Source organism: Rhinopithecus bieti, unplaced genomic scaffold (assembly GCF_001698545.2).
Source record: "Rhinopithecus bieti isolate Rb0 unplaced genomic scaffold, ASM169854v2 scaffold_36959, whole genome shotgun sequence".
Classification (NCBI taxonomy): domain Eukaryota; kingdom Metazoa; phylum Chordata; class Mammalia; order Primates; family Cercopithecidae; genus Rhinopithecus; species Rhinopithecus bieti.
This window is the reverse complement of record NW_016816945.1, coordinates 888,171-902,568: the sequence shown is the minus strand read 5'-3', so window position 1 is coordinate 902,568 and position 14,398 is coordinate 888,171. Positions and strand designations below refer to the sequence as shown.

Genomic DNA, 14,398 nt, shown 5'->3' with positions numbered 1-14,398 from the left:
CAGTTTCCTAACACTTTTTTTTTTTAAACTTAAGTGCAACATGCATATGGAAAAGTAGACAAATTATAAGTATACAACTTGATCAATTATCATAAGGTGAAAACACCATGTAACACCAGAGGAAGAAATAACCTATGTCTTCCCACCCCCAATTCCCCTTTCTTCCTCCCCAAAGGCAACCAGTCTCCTGATTTTTAATTCCAGATTGGTGTTGCCCATTTTAAACTTTGTATTCTGTTTTTTGTGCCTCCTTTTACTCAGCAGCATATCGTCAGATATGGGTTTGTGGCATGTGGCAATCGTTTTTTCATTTTCATTGCTGTATAGACTTCCACTGTATTAGTATACTACAAATTATTTATTCATTCTACTGATGATGGATATTTAGGTTGTTGGGTTGTCTCCTGTTTTTTGCTATTACAATAGTGTCAATTTCCCAAAGTAATTGTACCAATTCACATCAACGTGTCTGATTTCTGATTTCTCCACCTGTTCACCAACACTTGGCATTCTCTCAGGATGGGTTTTTAATATTCACTTGAGAGCATTTGGAGATTGGAGAGAGAAGGAAGAGGACAAGGTCATAGGAAGACTTGAGTTAAAATATTTCAGTATGATACCTGTTTGGGAGTTTTCTGCAAGTTATTGCTACTTCAAGAGCTTACTTTAAATTATAACTTAGATGAAGGTGATCTGACTTGGGTTTTACAACCCAGATAGCTCTTGCCCTAACCTCCAACAATACTCAGGAAGCTTGCAGAAAGAGAGCTGTTTCACTTCCAAAACCTTTCAGGTAAAGAAAGTACACAAAGGAAAAGCAAGAACTTAAATAAAATTCGAACACCCAAATCTGTTTGAGGGTGAAAGATAACATACCGCACACTCTTCTTGAATTACTTGAGACGAGTTTACTGTTTACCAAGGGCAAGGTGGGAAACCAAGGCCAAGAAACACCGTGATGAGTCTGTTCTCTGACTCTCTTTTGATGGGGATGGGAAATTCTGCTCGACCTCAGTGTGTTTAATAGACTCAGGGCTGGGCAGAGCTTTGCTGGTATCTGCTGTGGCTTTTGTCTTCTGGCAGCGACGTGGCTCTAGAGGAATGGCAGGGCCAGAATGCCTGGTTTGGTGCCCACCCGCTCTCCACCCATCTCACTTAGCTCCGATGACAGTGTCTTCCATTCTCCCCACAGGGATGAAGCCGAAATGGAGTATCTGAAGATAGCTCAGGACCTGGAGATGTATGGTGTGAACTACTTTGCAATCCGGGTGTGTTGAAATCTCTCTGAGCTCCTTGTGTAGTAGAATGAGGGCCAGACTGCTAAAATGGTTACTTCTTCATTCCAAGGTGATAGATTCTTTCATGGTTCTATGGTAAAGAAGAAAAGAGGAAGGAAAGATAGGTCTTAGTGCCTAACTTTCTATTTTTGGATTTCAATTAGATCATAGGTAATTAAGTGTCACTTGAGCCTTGGGGGACTTGGACCTGGTTCTGCTCTCAGCAGAAACCTGTTTGAATGCTCTGAGTGTAAGATTTGATTATTTCTGGCTCTGTGAGATCTCAGTCCACAGGGAACACCGGTAAGTACTTTCCCCCTCCACCACGCAACAACCCCTGCACCCCCACCCCGGCCCCAGGCACTAGGAGAGTAGATCTGCCTTTATAGATTACTGATTTGTTTGGGATTCTCACTATGAGGCTAATTGGTTTTCTATTCAAACCATTAATAGTCTGCTGTCTGCTGGGAACCCACTGCTTCTGCAGGAAGAGGCATTTGTGTGCAGCCCAGATCTGGGCCTTTGGAATGTCTTTCTCCTGTGGGTCAGTATCTGGATGCAGTGTATAAGCAGCTTCTTCCAAAGGGATGCATGCGATTTGCCAAAGCATTTCATTATGGACTCCAAACTGCAGATGAGTAGATGTTAAAACAATCAGGCGGGTCCACCTTTATTTTCATAGTAATGCTTTGCTTTCCCTTATTGGGTTCCTACAGTTGTTGTATTAAATTCAGGTAAATTGAAATACATTTTAAATATTCTAGGATAGCTTTCTACTTAATTTGTATTTTGTAAATATGGATTTGTATGGATTACTCTGCATAAGAAAATTAGGCACACTTAAAGTGCCTAAAAGGTGCTCCATCATAGTACAGGAAGTTCTTTTCTAAAGTTCTATCAGTTTGTATTTGCTAATTGCTTGGTTTCTTTAAGGTCAAACTAATGTAACACATTTCTGTGGTTTTGTCAGCTCAACTCCTCTTGCCCCATGTGCTGGCCACCTAGATTCTAGAAAACTAAAGTTTTATAATCCTTAGAAAACAGTTTTTTGGATTTTGAAAATCTTTTTTGTTTTTTAGTGGTGGAGTTTTGCTATATCACCCAGGCCTGCTAGGCTCAAGTGATCCTTCCACCCCAGCCTTCCAAGTAGCTGGGGTGTGTACCACTGTGCCTGGCTGAAAAAGTTTCTTATTAGGGAATATTTCTACATCAGTCAGACTAATGGATACTGTTTTTTGTGTATGTTTCCTATATTGAGCAATAGACAAAGCTACTAGCTATTTTAGTGTCCTTTATGCTAAATTTCCTGAAATCTCACCATTAACTAAGGAAGATGTATGCTTAAAACAGTTTAGGCCGGGCACGGTGGCTCAAGCCTGTAATCCCAGCACTTTGGGAGGCTGAGGCGGGCGGATCACAAGGGCAGGAGATCGAGACCATCCTGGCTAACACGGTGAAACCCCGTCTCTACTAAAATTACAAAAAAAAAACTAGCTGGGCGAGGTGGCGGGCGCCTGTAGTCCCAGCTACTCGGGAGGCTGAGGCAGGAGAATGGCGTGAACCCGGGAGGCGGAGCTTGCAGTGAGCTGAGATCTGGCCACTGCACTCCAGCTTGGGCGACAGAGTGAGACTCCGTCTCAAAAAAAAAAAAAAAAAAAACAGTTTAAAAGGGGCTGCTTTAGTCCCCACCTCTCTCTGTTGAATCTCTAGAAGTGTTGGCGTCATAATGGTAGGAGGTAGAAGCTTGAATCTTTTTTTAAAAATTTAAACTAAATAGAAACACAATGAAACATCTCATTTTCCAAAATGTACTGCAGATTTAAAAGTACAAAGCCTCACTTCTATTAATGCAGTAGCTTTCTTAGCTTTGCGGACAAGCAGAAGAATCTCTCGTGGTTTGATGATAGCGTCTGACTTTGGGATGTTAGGAGTAAAAAGATTTACGCTGGAGTACTCACTCCTCCATCTGATGTCTGCTGTTAGATTGGTACTTCTCTTCGTGGTCCCAGTACCTTCTCAGTTTACAGATCTGTTTTTCTGTCCTTGAGTCTTGGTTCAATTTCCGTTATCAGCAAGGAGTCAGGAGCTGTAGTATCCTTGTGCAGCCAGTTTCCTTCCACTCTGTCCTTAGCAGGGTCAGTGCTGTGGGAGCCCAGGGCACCCACCGCAGGCTACTCTGATTGCTGGCCAGGACCGTTGTCAGGGGCAGAGCATAGGTACGGTTTTTAGACAGCTTTGTTGATGAATAGAATTCCTTTTGATAATGTGTTTCCCAACATGCAATTATTAAAAATTTCAAACTTACAGGAAAATTGAAAGAATTTTTCAGTGAATATCCATATATATGCACAACCTAGATTCTACAGTTGACATTTTACCAGACTTGCTTTATCACATGAAGACTACATTATATCATAAAATGAGACCATCCAGTCCCAGGCACTGAAAATTTTCTTTCTAGTAATCCAACAATGGTTTCTTTAAATACAAGAAATCATTAAACCTATAGGTTTTTTTTTTGTTTGTTTGTTTTAAGTCTCTGTCGCCCAGGCTGGAGTGCAGGGGCGCCATCTCGGCTCACTGCAACCTCCACCTCCCAGGTTCATCCAGTTCTCCTACTCAGCCTCCTAAGTAGCTGGGATTACAGGTGCGTGCCACCATGCCCGGCTGATTTTTTTTTTTTTTTTTTTTTTTTTTTTTTTAATTTTAGTAGAGATGGTGTTTCACCATGCTGGCCAGGCTGGTCTCAAACTCCTGACCTCGTGATCCACCCCCCTCGGCCTCACAAAGTGCTGAGATTACAGGCATGAGTCACTGCTCCCGGCCTAAACCTATGGGCTTTAATTCTAAACCTATGATAGCCTGGTTATTTAACTAGAGGGAACAACACTGACGTTGCTCCTCCTTTAGCCAGAGCCAGTGGCAGAAGCCCTCAATGATTGTTCTGAGGGACCCAGAAGTCACAAGAATGGAACAGTTTTGCTTCTGCCTGCCCCAATTCAGAAAGCTGAAATCTTCTTGCTTTATAAGATAGCTGTGACTTCTGTTGGGACCTGCTGAAACTTGTCACATGGGACAGTGTGTGCCAGATTCTTTGGAAGGTTGAATAAAATTTTGAGCCTCAGCTGGAGCTTACAGTGGCTGTTCTTATTGGATCCACAGAATAAAAAGGGCACAGAGCTGCTGCTTGGAGTGGATGCCCTGGGGCTTCACATCTATGACCCTGAGAACAGACTGACCCCCAAGATCTCCTTCCCGTGGAATGAAATCCGAAACATCTCGTACAGTGACAAGGAGGTAGGACATGTCTGTACTGCAGATGCCACTAGTGGCCCAGGGGTCCAGCAAAAGATCTTTCCCCATCTGCCCCCATCTCTGGAGCCTCCCCAGCCAGGGCATCTCCTTGTTATTTGTAGAATCCTTTAATTCTCAGGCTTTGAGGGTGTGGTTGTTGATTTTCGAAGTATTTACAGAACAGTATTGGCATCAATAACCCCACTATGACTAATAGGAAACTGGGAAGCTCAACTTGCCAGGGAGAAACCCCAAAGAATAGTAAACGAAAACAGTAACATTTTCTCATTACTTGGCTTTCTATTTCTGTCAATAAATTCTCTTTGTATTGTTTTTTTTTTTTTTTTTCTTTTTTAGAGACAGGATTTCATTATGTATGCCCAGACTGGATTTGAATCCTGGGCTCAAGCAATCCTTCTACCTCAGCCTCCTGAGTAGCTGCTACAGGTGCGCGCCACAGCACCTGGCTTAAATTCTCTTTGAATTTTAAGTGTGGTCTTTATTGAGCTTTCTTTCTGTGTCCAGTGCTTGATACATGTGGCAGAGAAATATATATACACACATATACACATATGGACATATGTGTGTTTTGTGTGCGTCTCTCTCAGTAATGATATAAATAAGTATATTAGGTTAATATACTTACAAGAATTCCAAAATAATTAAGGTTGAATAACTTAGACAAATGCTCTTAGAATTCAAATATTTCCATATAGGGTGGTGACTTTTACCAAAAAGGTCCCATAATGTATAATCTTGTGTTTACTCATCCATCCATTCATTCATTCACTCATCCATTCATTCATTCTTCATTCATTTTATTTTATTTTTATTATTTTTTGAGACAGGCTCTCATTCTGTCACCAAGGCTGGAATGCAGTGGCACATGATCAAAGCTCACTGCAGCCTGGACCTCCCTGGGCTCAGGTGATCCTCTCATCTCAGCCTCCCAGGTAGCTGAGACTACAGGCATGTGCCACCACACCTGGCTAATCTTTTGTAGAGATGGGGTTTTGCCACATTGCCCAGGCTGGTCTTGAACTTCTTGGCTTGAGCAATCATCCCACCTCAGCCTCCCAAAGTGCTAGAATTATAGGTGTGAGCCACCGTGCTCACCTATTCTGCATTAATTTTAAAGGAATCATTGAGCATCTGCTTTGTGTTAGATTTCATGGGGGAAACAAAGATGTAGAAAATCCAGTCTTAGCCTTCAAGGAAGTCAAGTAACTACTCACCTGCTATCATAAATAAGTGCCGTGGAAGAGACATGATGACAACGATGTAGTCTTCCATATACAAGCACTTTCACCCTGACCCTCTGAATTTAATCTGTCCAAGAACACTGCTGTAAAGGCAGGGGTTGTGTTGTCATTATCTCTGTGTAACATCAGGAAGCAGAGACACAGAAGGATCCAGTGACCTGTGTCTGAGTGAAGTAGCAGAGGGTAGGAGCTGGAGTTGCTGATGCCACAGCCCCTGCCTTTCAGGGAGGCCCAGAGGCTGAGCCCTGAGAGCACAGGGGCACCAGGGAGAGGGAGGCTCCACTCAGTGACCTCCTGGTGCCTGCACAGCCAGGACACAGAGTAGAGAGTGAAGAACAGGAACAGCTTTTGTTGCTGCCTGCAGAGCCCCAAACCTGAGCGTATTTCCTATTTTCTCTTTCTTCATGACAACTCAAGGAAGGAAACACAGGCCCCTGGTTTCCAGTATGTGGTTGATAAGACAGACTGAGCCCCTTAATTCAGAACATTCTGACTTTGAAGTTTTTGTAAGTATTTAGCCCAGGAGATAAGCAGATAGGTATTTCTTTTTTAAAATACTTAAATTGAGAGTTCCACATGACATAAAGCTGTATGTGTGCCACCCTATGGTAGTTTTCCATCTCCCAATCTCATAAAGTCTGTGTATTGCCCATCCACACATTTGTGCTCTAAAGACTCCCTAAACACCCATTCTTCAAAGAAGCCAAGGATTGAAGTCTCCCGTAGTATGGCCTGACACAGTAAACTCTAATATGCCCTCTCTGGGGGCCAGGCACCATCATGTTCCATCATGTCAGTAACTCATGCAGTAAGCAGAACCCAAGCTGACTTGACATAAAAGAAGTAGTCTTGGCCGGGCGCGGTGGCTCAAGCCTGTAATCCCAGCACTTTGGGAGGCCGAGACGGGCGGATCACGAGGTCAGGAGATCGAGACCATCCTGGCTAACACAGTGAAACCCCGTCTCTACTAAAAAAATACAAAAAACTAGCCGGGCGTGGTGGCGGGCGCCTGTAGTCCCAGCTACTCGGGAGGCTGAGGCAGGAGAATGGCGTAAACCCGGGAGGCGGAGCTTGCAGTGAGCTGAGATCCGGCCACTGCACTCCAGCCTGGGTGACAGAGCGAGACTCCGTCTCAAAAAAAAAAAAAAAAAAAAGAAGAAGAAGTAGTCTTGGTAGTTAGGCATGACAGCCGTGGTGTCAAAACAGAAATGTTTATTTTAAGTGATCCGTTGATTCTTTGTGTACGCCCTGGCGTGGTGCAGAGCCTGCAGTTTCCCCACTACTTGTGGTTTCCCACTGACAGCTCCAGGGTTTGACAGCAAAGCCAAAAATAAGCTCACAAAATTCATGAATAGCAGCCTACACAAGAGCAACACTGCTTCGAAGTTAACTTGGCCGAAAGCTAAACAAAGGATCATTTTCTGTCCTCAGTGTACTAACCCCTTCTTGGGCAATAGAACATGTGAAAGAAATATTATCTTCCCAAACATATTTATCTGCTTAGCAAGTGTTTCTTGGGAGTGGATATCCATTTTGTAAGTGCATCTTGGAAATCTAAGATCTATTTGGTCTTATCGGGAGCGGTTGAGAAAGCAGCCATTTGTTCCTTGCAGGCTTTCCTGCTAGTGGTCTAACCCTAGGTTCTCCTACCAAGTCACCACCCTGTCCTTATCATTCATCTTTCTCTCCATTTTGATTTCAGAATCAAGGACTGTTTTCCCTTCTACTATAGTCCATTTTTTCCCCATTTGATTCTTCCTATTAACAGTTTTTATCAAATTATTCCCATGTTCAGAAACCTGTGGTGAGCACAGGTATCCTGTCACATCAAACCTAAACCCTTCTTTTTTTTTTGTTTTTTTGAGATAGGGATCTACTCTATTGCCCAGTCTGGAGTGCAGTTGTGCAATTACTCCTGACCTCAAGTGATCCTCCCACCTCGGCCTTCCAAAGTGTTAGGATTACAGGTGTGAGCCACCATATCTGGCCACCTCTGACTTTTGTTCTCACTGCCAGCCCCTACGCCCACCTCTTCCTCCCTCCCAGGCTAAGCCTATTATATCATCTTAGTCACCAAAAAGCTAATACCACACACACACACGCACACACACTGCTCATTTCCCCGTCTCTACCTTATTTCTGGTTTTGCTCTGTGCAGAATGCCCCTTCAGCCTGCCTTTTAGCTACCCTGTTGATTCTTCTTCTAAGATCAGCTTCACTCTCTCTTGCTTCTGGTGGATCTACTGTGAACCTCCACGCATTTGTGATTTGCACCACCCAATGAAACACCAATATATGATGTGATTTCTTGAATAATTGGCTGTTGTTAGCCTAGTTCCAACTAGATGGTGAGCTTCATGAAGGTGGGCCCATGCCCTAGACTACAGTAGCCCTCCAGTGTTGGCCTCAGGGGTGGGCCCGTTAAGGATGCTTATTTTAGGTTGTCAAGAATCCCTTCCCTGCCGGGCACGGTGGCTCAAGCCTGTAATCCCAGCACTTTGGGAGGCCGAGATGGGCGGATCACGAGGTCAGGAGATCAAGACCATCCTGGCTAACCTGGTGAAACCCCGTCTCTACTAAAAAAAAAAAAGACAAAAAACTAGCCGGGCGTGGTGGCAGGCGCCTGTAGTCCCAGCTACTCGGGAGGCTGAGGCAGGAGAATGGCGTAAACCCGGGAGGCGGAGCTTGCAGTGAGCTGAGATCCGGCCACTGCACTCCAGCCTGGGTGACAGAGCGAGACTCTGTCTCAAAAAAAAAAAAAAAAAAAAAGAATCCCTTCCCACACTCATGCCTAAGACGGCCTAGAGAGCACACCTTTAGGGTCCTGAACTTCCGCAGCCCGAGACTTGGTGCTCCTAATTCCCCGAGATTTAATGCCTGGACACTGGGAAGCCAGGACAAGGCATAGCTTCATGCTGGTCTGTGGCCAGTGTGGTTGCTGCATTTGTGGAATTTCCAATTGGTGGTAACATTCCAGGCTGTCGGACTGAAACTGTGTTCTGCTTCATTCTTCCAGTTTACTATTAAACCACTGGATAAGAAAATTGATGTCTTCAAGTTTAACTCCTCAAAACTTCGTGTTAATAAGCTGGTAAGTTGAGATCCTGGTTTTCATTACTGATAATGGTAGCTTTTCTGAGAATTGAATACTTTTTTTTTTTTTTTTTTTTTGGGACGGAGTCTGGCTGTGTCGCCCAGGCTGGAGTGCAGTGGCCGGATCTCAGCTCACTGCAAGCTCCGCCTCCTGGGTTCACGCCATTCTCCTGCCTCAGCTTCCCAAGTAGCTGGGACTACAGGCGCCTGCCACCATGCCCGGCTAATTTTTTGTATTTTTAGTAGCAATGGGGTTTCACCGTGTTGGCCGGGATGGTCTCGATCTCCTGACCTCGTGATCCACCCGTCTCGGCCTCCCAAAGTGCTGGGATTACAGGCGTGAGCCACTGCGCCCAGCCTGAATACTTCTTTTTAAAGAATATCAGAGTGACATCTTGTGAAGTGTAGAATGGTATCTCACTTGGCACATACTTTCTCTTTAGCTTAGACTTAAAACTAAATTATATCATGAAGAAGGTTTTTTTTTTGAGACAGAGTCTCGCTCTGTTGCCCAGGCTGGAGTGCAGTGGCAGTGCCATCTCGGCTCACTGCAAGCTCCGCCTCCCGGGTTTACGCCATTCTCCTGCCTCAGCCTCCCAAGTAGCTGGGACTATAGGCGCCCACCACCTCGCCCGGCTAGTTTTTTGTATTTTAGTAGAGACGGGGTTTCACCATGTTAGCCAGGATGGTCTCGATCTCCTGACCTCGTGATCCGCCCGTCTCGGCCTCCCAAAGTGCTGGGATTACAGGCTTGAGCCACCGCGCCCGGCCGGCAATAGTTTCTTTGGAGTCTTGAGTATACTGGGCTAGGTGGGGTGGCTCATGCCTGTAATCTCAGCACTTGGGGAGGTCAAGGCGGGATAATTGTTTGAGGCCAGGAGTTCGAGACCAGCCTGGGCAGCATAGCAAGACCCTGTCCCCCCAAAAATGAAAATGAATAAAATTTAAAAAAAATAAAAAATAGGGCCAGGCACAGTGGCTCAATGCCTGTAATCCCAGCACTTTGGGAGGCTGAGGCAGGTGGATCACCTGAGGTCGGGAGTTCGAGACCAACCTGATCAACATGGAGAAACCCTGTCTCTACTAAAAATATAAAATTAGTCGGGCGTGGTGGCACATGCCTGTAAATCCCAGCTACTTAGGAGGCTGAGGCAGGAGAATCGCTCGAACCCGGGAGGTGGAGGTTGCGGTGAGCTGAGATCATGCCATTGCACTCCAGCTTGGGCAACAAGAGCAAAACTTCGTCTCAAAAAACATAAATACATAAAAATAAATAAAAAATAGAATTTAGGAGTAGAGGTACAGGGCTCAGTATATGTTCAAATTTCAAAATTGTGACACATTGTTTTCTGAGGAAGGTGAATTGATTTTTACAGAGCCAACAGTAGTGGGTGAAATTTCTTTTTTGCTATCCTTAATACTTGTATTATCAGCCTTTTAAAATTTTTGCCAATCTTGTGCATCTAAAATGGTATCTCATTATCATATTAACTTTTTTTGTTTGAGATTTTGAAATAGGGTCTCACTCTGTTGCCCAGGCTGAAATGTAATGACACGATCATGGCTCACTGCAGCACGGACCTCCCCAGGCTCAGGTGATCCTTCTACCTCAGGCTCCCCAGTAGCTGGGACTACAGGCACACACCACCATGCCCAGCTAATTTTTTGTATTTTTTATAGAGACGAAGTTTTGCCATGTTGTCCAGGCTTATCTTAAACTCCTAGGCTCAAGCAATCTGCTGGCCTCCACTTCCCAAAGTGCTAGGATTACACTTCCCAAAGTGCTGGGCCACCATGTCTGGCCAAATTTTTTGATGTTTTTGTAGAGATGGCATCTCACTATGTCACCCAGGCTGGTCTTGAACTCCTGGGCTCAAGGATCCTCCCACCTTGGCCTCCGAAAGTGCTGGGATTACAGGTGTGAGCTACTGCACCTAGCCTGTTTTCTTTATTGGCTATATCTTCCAGTTGGTGGCTCTGTTTTTCTTTTTTTATGTCTTGACAATAAAAATGTTTAATTTTAATGTAGACAAATATATAAATTTTTTTCTTAATCACTTTTTGCGTCTTACTTGGCATCTTCTCTTATCCTGTGATCATTAAGATATTCTTCTATATTGTCTTCTGAAAGTTTCAAGGGCTTAATCTTTGCATTTAAGTCTTCAGTCCTTCTGGAGTTGATTTTTGTGTAAGGTGTGAGGGAGGGATCCAACTTATTTTTTTCCACATGCACCCTGTTGCCTCAGCCCAGCTTACTGAATGAGCTTTCCTATCCTCCCTGGTCTGTAGAACCACATCTTGATGTAGGAGGGTAAGGTGTACCCAGAAGACATGGTGAAGTGTCCTCCAGTCCTCTCTTCATTTGTGATTTTTACCTCCTGGCATATCTGAGACACCTTCATTTTGCGTGTTTCCAGAGCTGAGAGCACTAGAGGCCACTAGCAGGGCTTTAGTGTTTCACTCCACGCGTTCATCTTCACGTTTACTGCTACCTGCAAGAGCTCAAACTGCTATAGCACTAGTGAGCCGGTAGGCAGTGAAGTAAATTTGTGGATATTAACCTTTTTGTCTGCTTCTGTGGCCACAGATTCTCCAGCTATGTATTGGGAACCATGATCTATTTATGAGGAGAAGGAAAGCCGATTCTTTGGAAGTTCAGCAGATGAAAGCCCAGGCCAGGGAGGAGAAGGCTAGAAAGCAGGTGAGCATGACCTTGTTTTAACTGATGATGTCACTGTATGATCAGTCCTGGCCTGGGAGGTGAGGAGTGGTTGTGGGCTCGCAGGAGTCTTTTGGCCATGGACATACCTGCTCTTGTTTTATCCCTGTTGGATCTTCATTTGCTGATGCCTACCTGGTGGGATGTCAGCTCTGGAAATGAGGAATAAACCCTAATAGCATATCTAAAAGAAATATCTCTAGTAATTTCTACACTTGGAGAAATTAAGTGTGATTAACACCGGTTTGGGACAAAATAGCCAAGAGTGCATGCATCTGTCCGTCCGGCTAGCTAGTTTGCTTGCTTTTTTTGCCTGTCTGCCTCCTTGTACAGCCTTCTCCTTTTCTAATTAGATGGTGATAGAATGCAGGGTGGCATTTCAGTGCTTGCTGCTGGAATGCTAATTTGACTCTGGCCGCAATTCCCCACTGCAGGTGAGACCTCATGGCATGTCACCTGCCCCAGGAGGTGGCAGGAGCACCTATCAGCAGACTGGATGATCTGCATCATTGTTTTCTACTCATAAACCTTCTCTACTCATGGAAATCCACACAACTAATTTGGGCCTTACTGCTGAGAATATCAATTGTGTTTTTGGATGAACTGCTAGATAGAGTAGCAGCAGCTGCAGTTGGCTGCCCTCAGGACTTGCAAGCTCAGAGGTGTAATAATTAGTCTGTGTGCACCTTTCTGATTTTGATACATTGGAGAGGCTGGCTCCCAGCCCTAGGATTTAGAGTAAAATGCCCAGTGTGCTTCCAGCTCTTCATCTCTTTGCTTTCTGAGGTGGCGGGCCACAGATGTGTTCTTTAGGATGCTTTGGGGGTGATGGGATGGATTTGTTGGACAAAGAAATCCTACTGAGCCAGCATGGGGTCATAGTGGCAGTTTCATGAAGAGCTCTTGGCAGTGGCTTATCCCTATAACTCCAGCACTTTGGGAGGCCAACGCAGGAGGATCACTTGCCTAGGAATTTGAGGCTGCAATGAGCTATGATTGCACCACTACATTCCAGCCTGGGTGACCAAGCAAGACCCTGTTTCAAAACAGAAGCAAAACAAAATACCAAAATAAATAAATAAGAAGGAGGAGGAGAGCTCTCTTTGACCTTTTTCTTAGCAGAGCAAAGCTTAGAAGTAAGAAATCTGAAAGTGTCAAGGAATATGTAGCCTGCGGGCCCTGGCAGAGAATAGCAGGAACACTGCGATTGGCACTGCCTACAGCACAGCAGAGCCACAAACCTGGCATCTGGGCAACCACAGATCAGGTGGACAGACACTGACCTTGGAGCCAGATCTGAAATTTAGAATGTGACTAAGTCAATGACTTACCTTCAGAATTCAGTTTTCTTATCCATCAGGTGAAACTAATGATGTACCTTCTCCATCTCAGATGAAGGGACATATATTACACCTTAAAGTCATTGTAAGCAGCAAACTGATTTTGTGAATAGGAGGTCCTTTATATTGGGGTAGAGGTCTCAGGGAAAGTACAGTGCCAGGAACTGAAGGAGATTACCTGACTTTTTCTTTCTTTTTTTTTTTTTTAAATAAGGACTGGGTCTTGTTCTGTCACCAAGACTGGAGTGCAGTGGTGCCATCATAGCTCACTGTAACCTCGAGCTCCTGGGCTTGAGGAATCCTTTTGCCTCATCCCCTCAAGTAGCTGGGACTACAAGTGCATGCTCCCACACCTAGTTAATTTTAATTGTTTTGTAGAGATCAGGTCTTTCTATGTTACCCAGGCTGATCTCAAACTCCTGGGCTCAAGCATTCCTCCCGCTTTGGCCCCCCAAAGTGCTAGGAAGACAGGCATGAGCTGCTGTGCCTGGCTGGCCTGACTGGGCTCTCTTCTCTTCTCTTCTCTCTTTCTTTAAGAATTACAGGGGGGAGCGGGGAGGGATAGCATTAGGAGATATACCTAATGTAAATGACGAATTAATGGGTGCAGCACACCAACATGACACATGTATACATATGTAACAAACCTGCATGTTATCTTTTCAAGCTCCAATGTGTGTATATGTGTGTGTATATATATATGTGTGTGTGTGTGTGTATATATATATATGTATTTCTTTTTTGTCTTAGGATTTAGAAAAAGCAGCAGTCTTAGAAACCTTGTATGACCAGAGTGTGGGATAAGATTGAAGCAAGAAGTAATTAAATGTGCTTTAAATTATTTAAGGCAGAAAATAATGCAGTGGCCACTTCTGGATTCTGCTTTCTGAACTCAGTTAGTACTCCGGGATCACAGAGGAATGGCACTGTCTTGTGCTTGTTCCCCTTATTAAGCTCAGCATGTGGTCCAATTAATGCAGTGATCCAGAAGGCAAGGGAGGTAGTGGTGGCTTTGTACTGTTGCCTTAAGGACAGGGGGCTGTGTTCCCCGCCTGGCTCCCTCCTGTCATAGGCCTGGCTCAGGAGTTGTCTCTGCATGAGGCTGTGCAAGTCTGTGCTGTGGCTGTTGCAGCTCCCTGCTGTGAAATACAATGTGTGAGTGGGCAAAGGATATGAACAGACATTTCTCAAAAGAAGACATTCATACAGCCAACAGACACATGAAAAAATGCTCATCATCACTGGCCATCAGAGAAATGCAAATCAAAACCACAATGAGATACCATCTCACACCAGTTAGAATGGCAATCATTAAAAAGTCAGGAAACAACAGGTGCTGGAGAGGATGTGGAGAAATAGGAACACTTTTACACTGTTGGTGGGATTGTAAACTAGTTCAACCATTATGGAAAA

General features: G+C 44.5%; 1 protein-coding gene across 1 annotated transcript in view; it reads left to right on the top strand.

Moving 5' to 3' along the window:
* Nucleotides 1–14,398, top strand: part of NF2 (NF2, moesin-ezrin-radixin like (MERLIN) tumor suppressor) — a 101,731-nt gene that overhangs the window by 56,880 nt on the left and 30,453 nt on the right. The window contains 4 exon segments of the mRNA XM_017855529.1: nucleotides 1,193–1,268; nucleotides 4,440–4,574; nucleotides 8,850–8,924; nucleotides 11,514–11,645. Coding sequence (XP_017711018.1) covers nucleotides 1,193–1,268; nucleotides 4,440–4,574; nucleotides 8,850–8,924; nucleotides 11,514–11,645 — 418 coding nt within the window.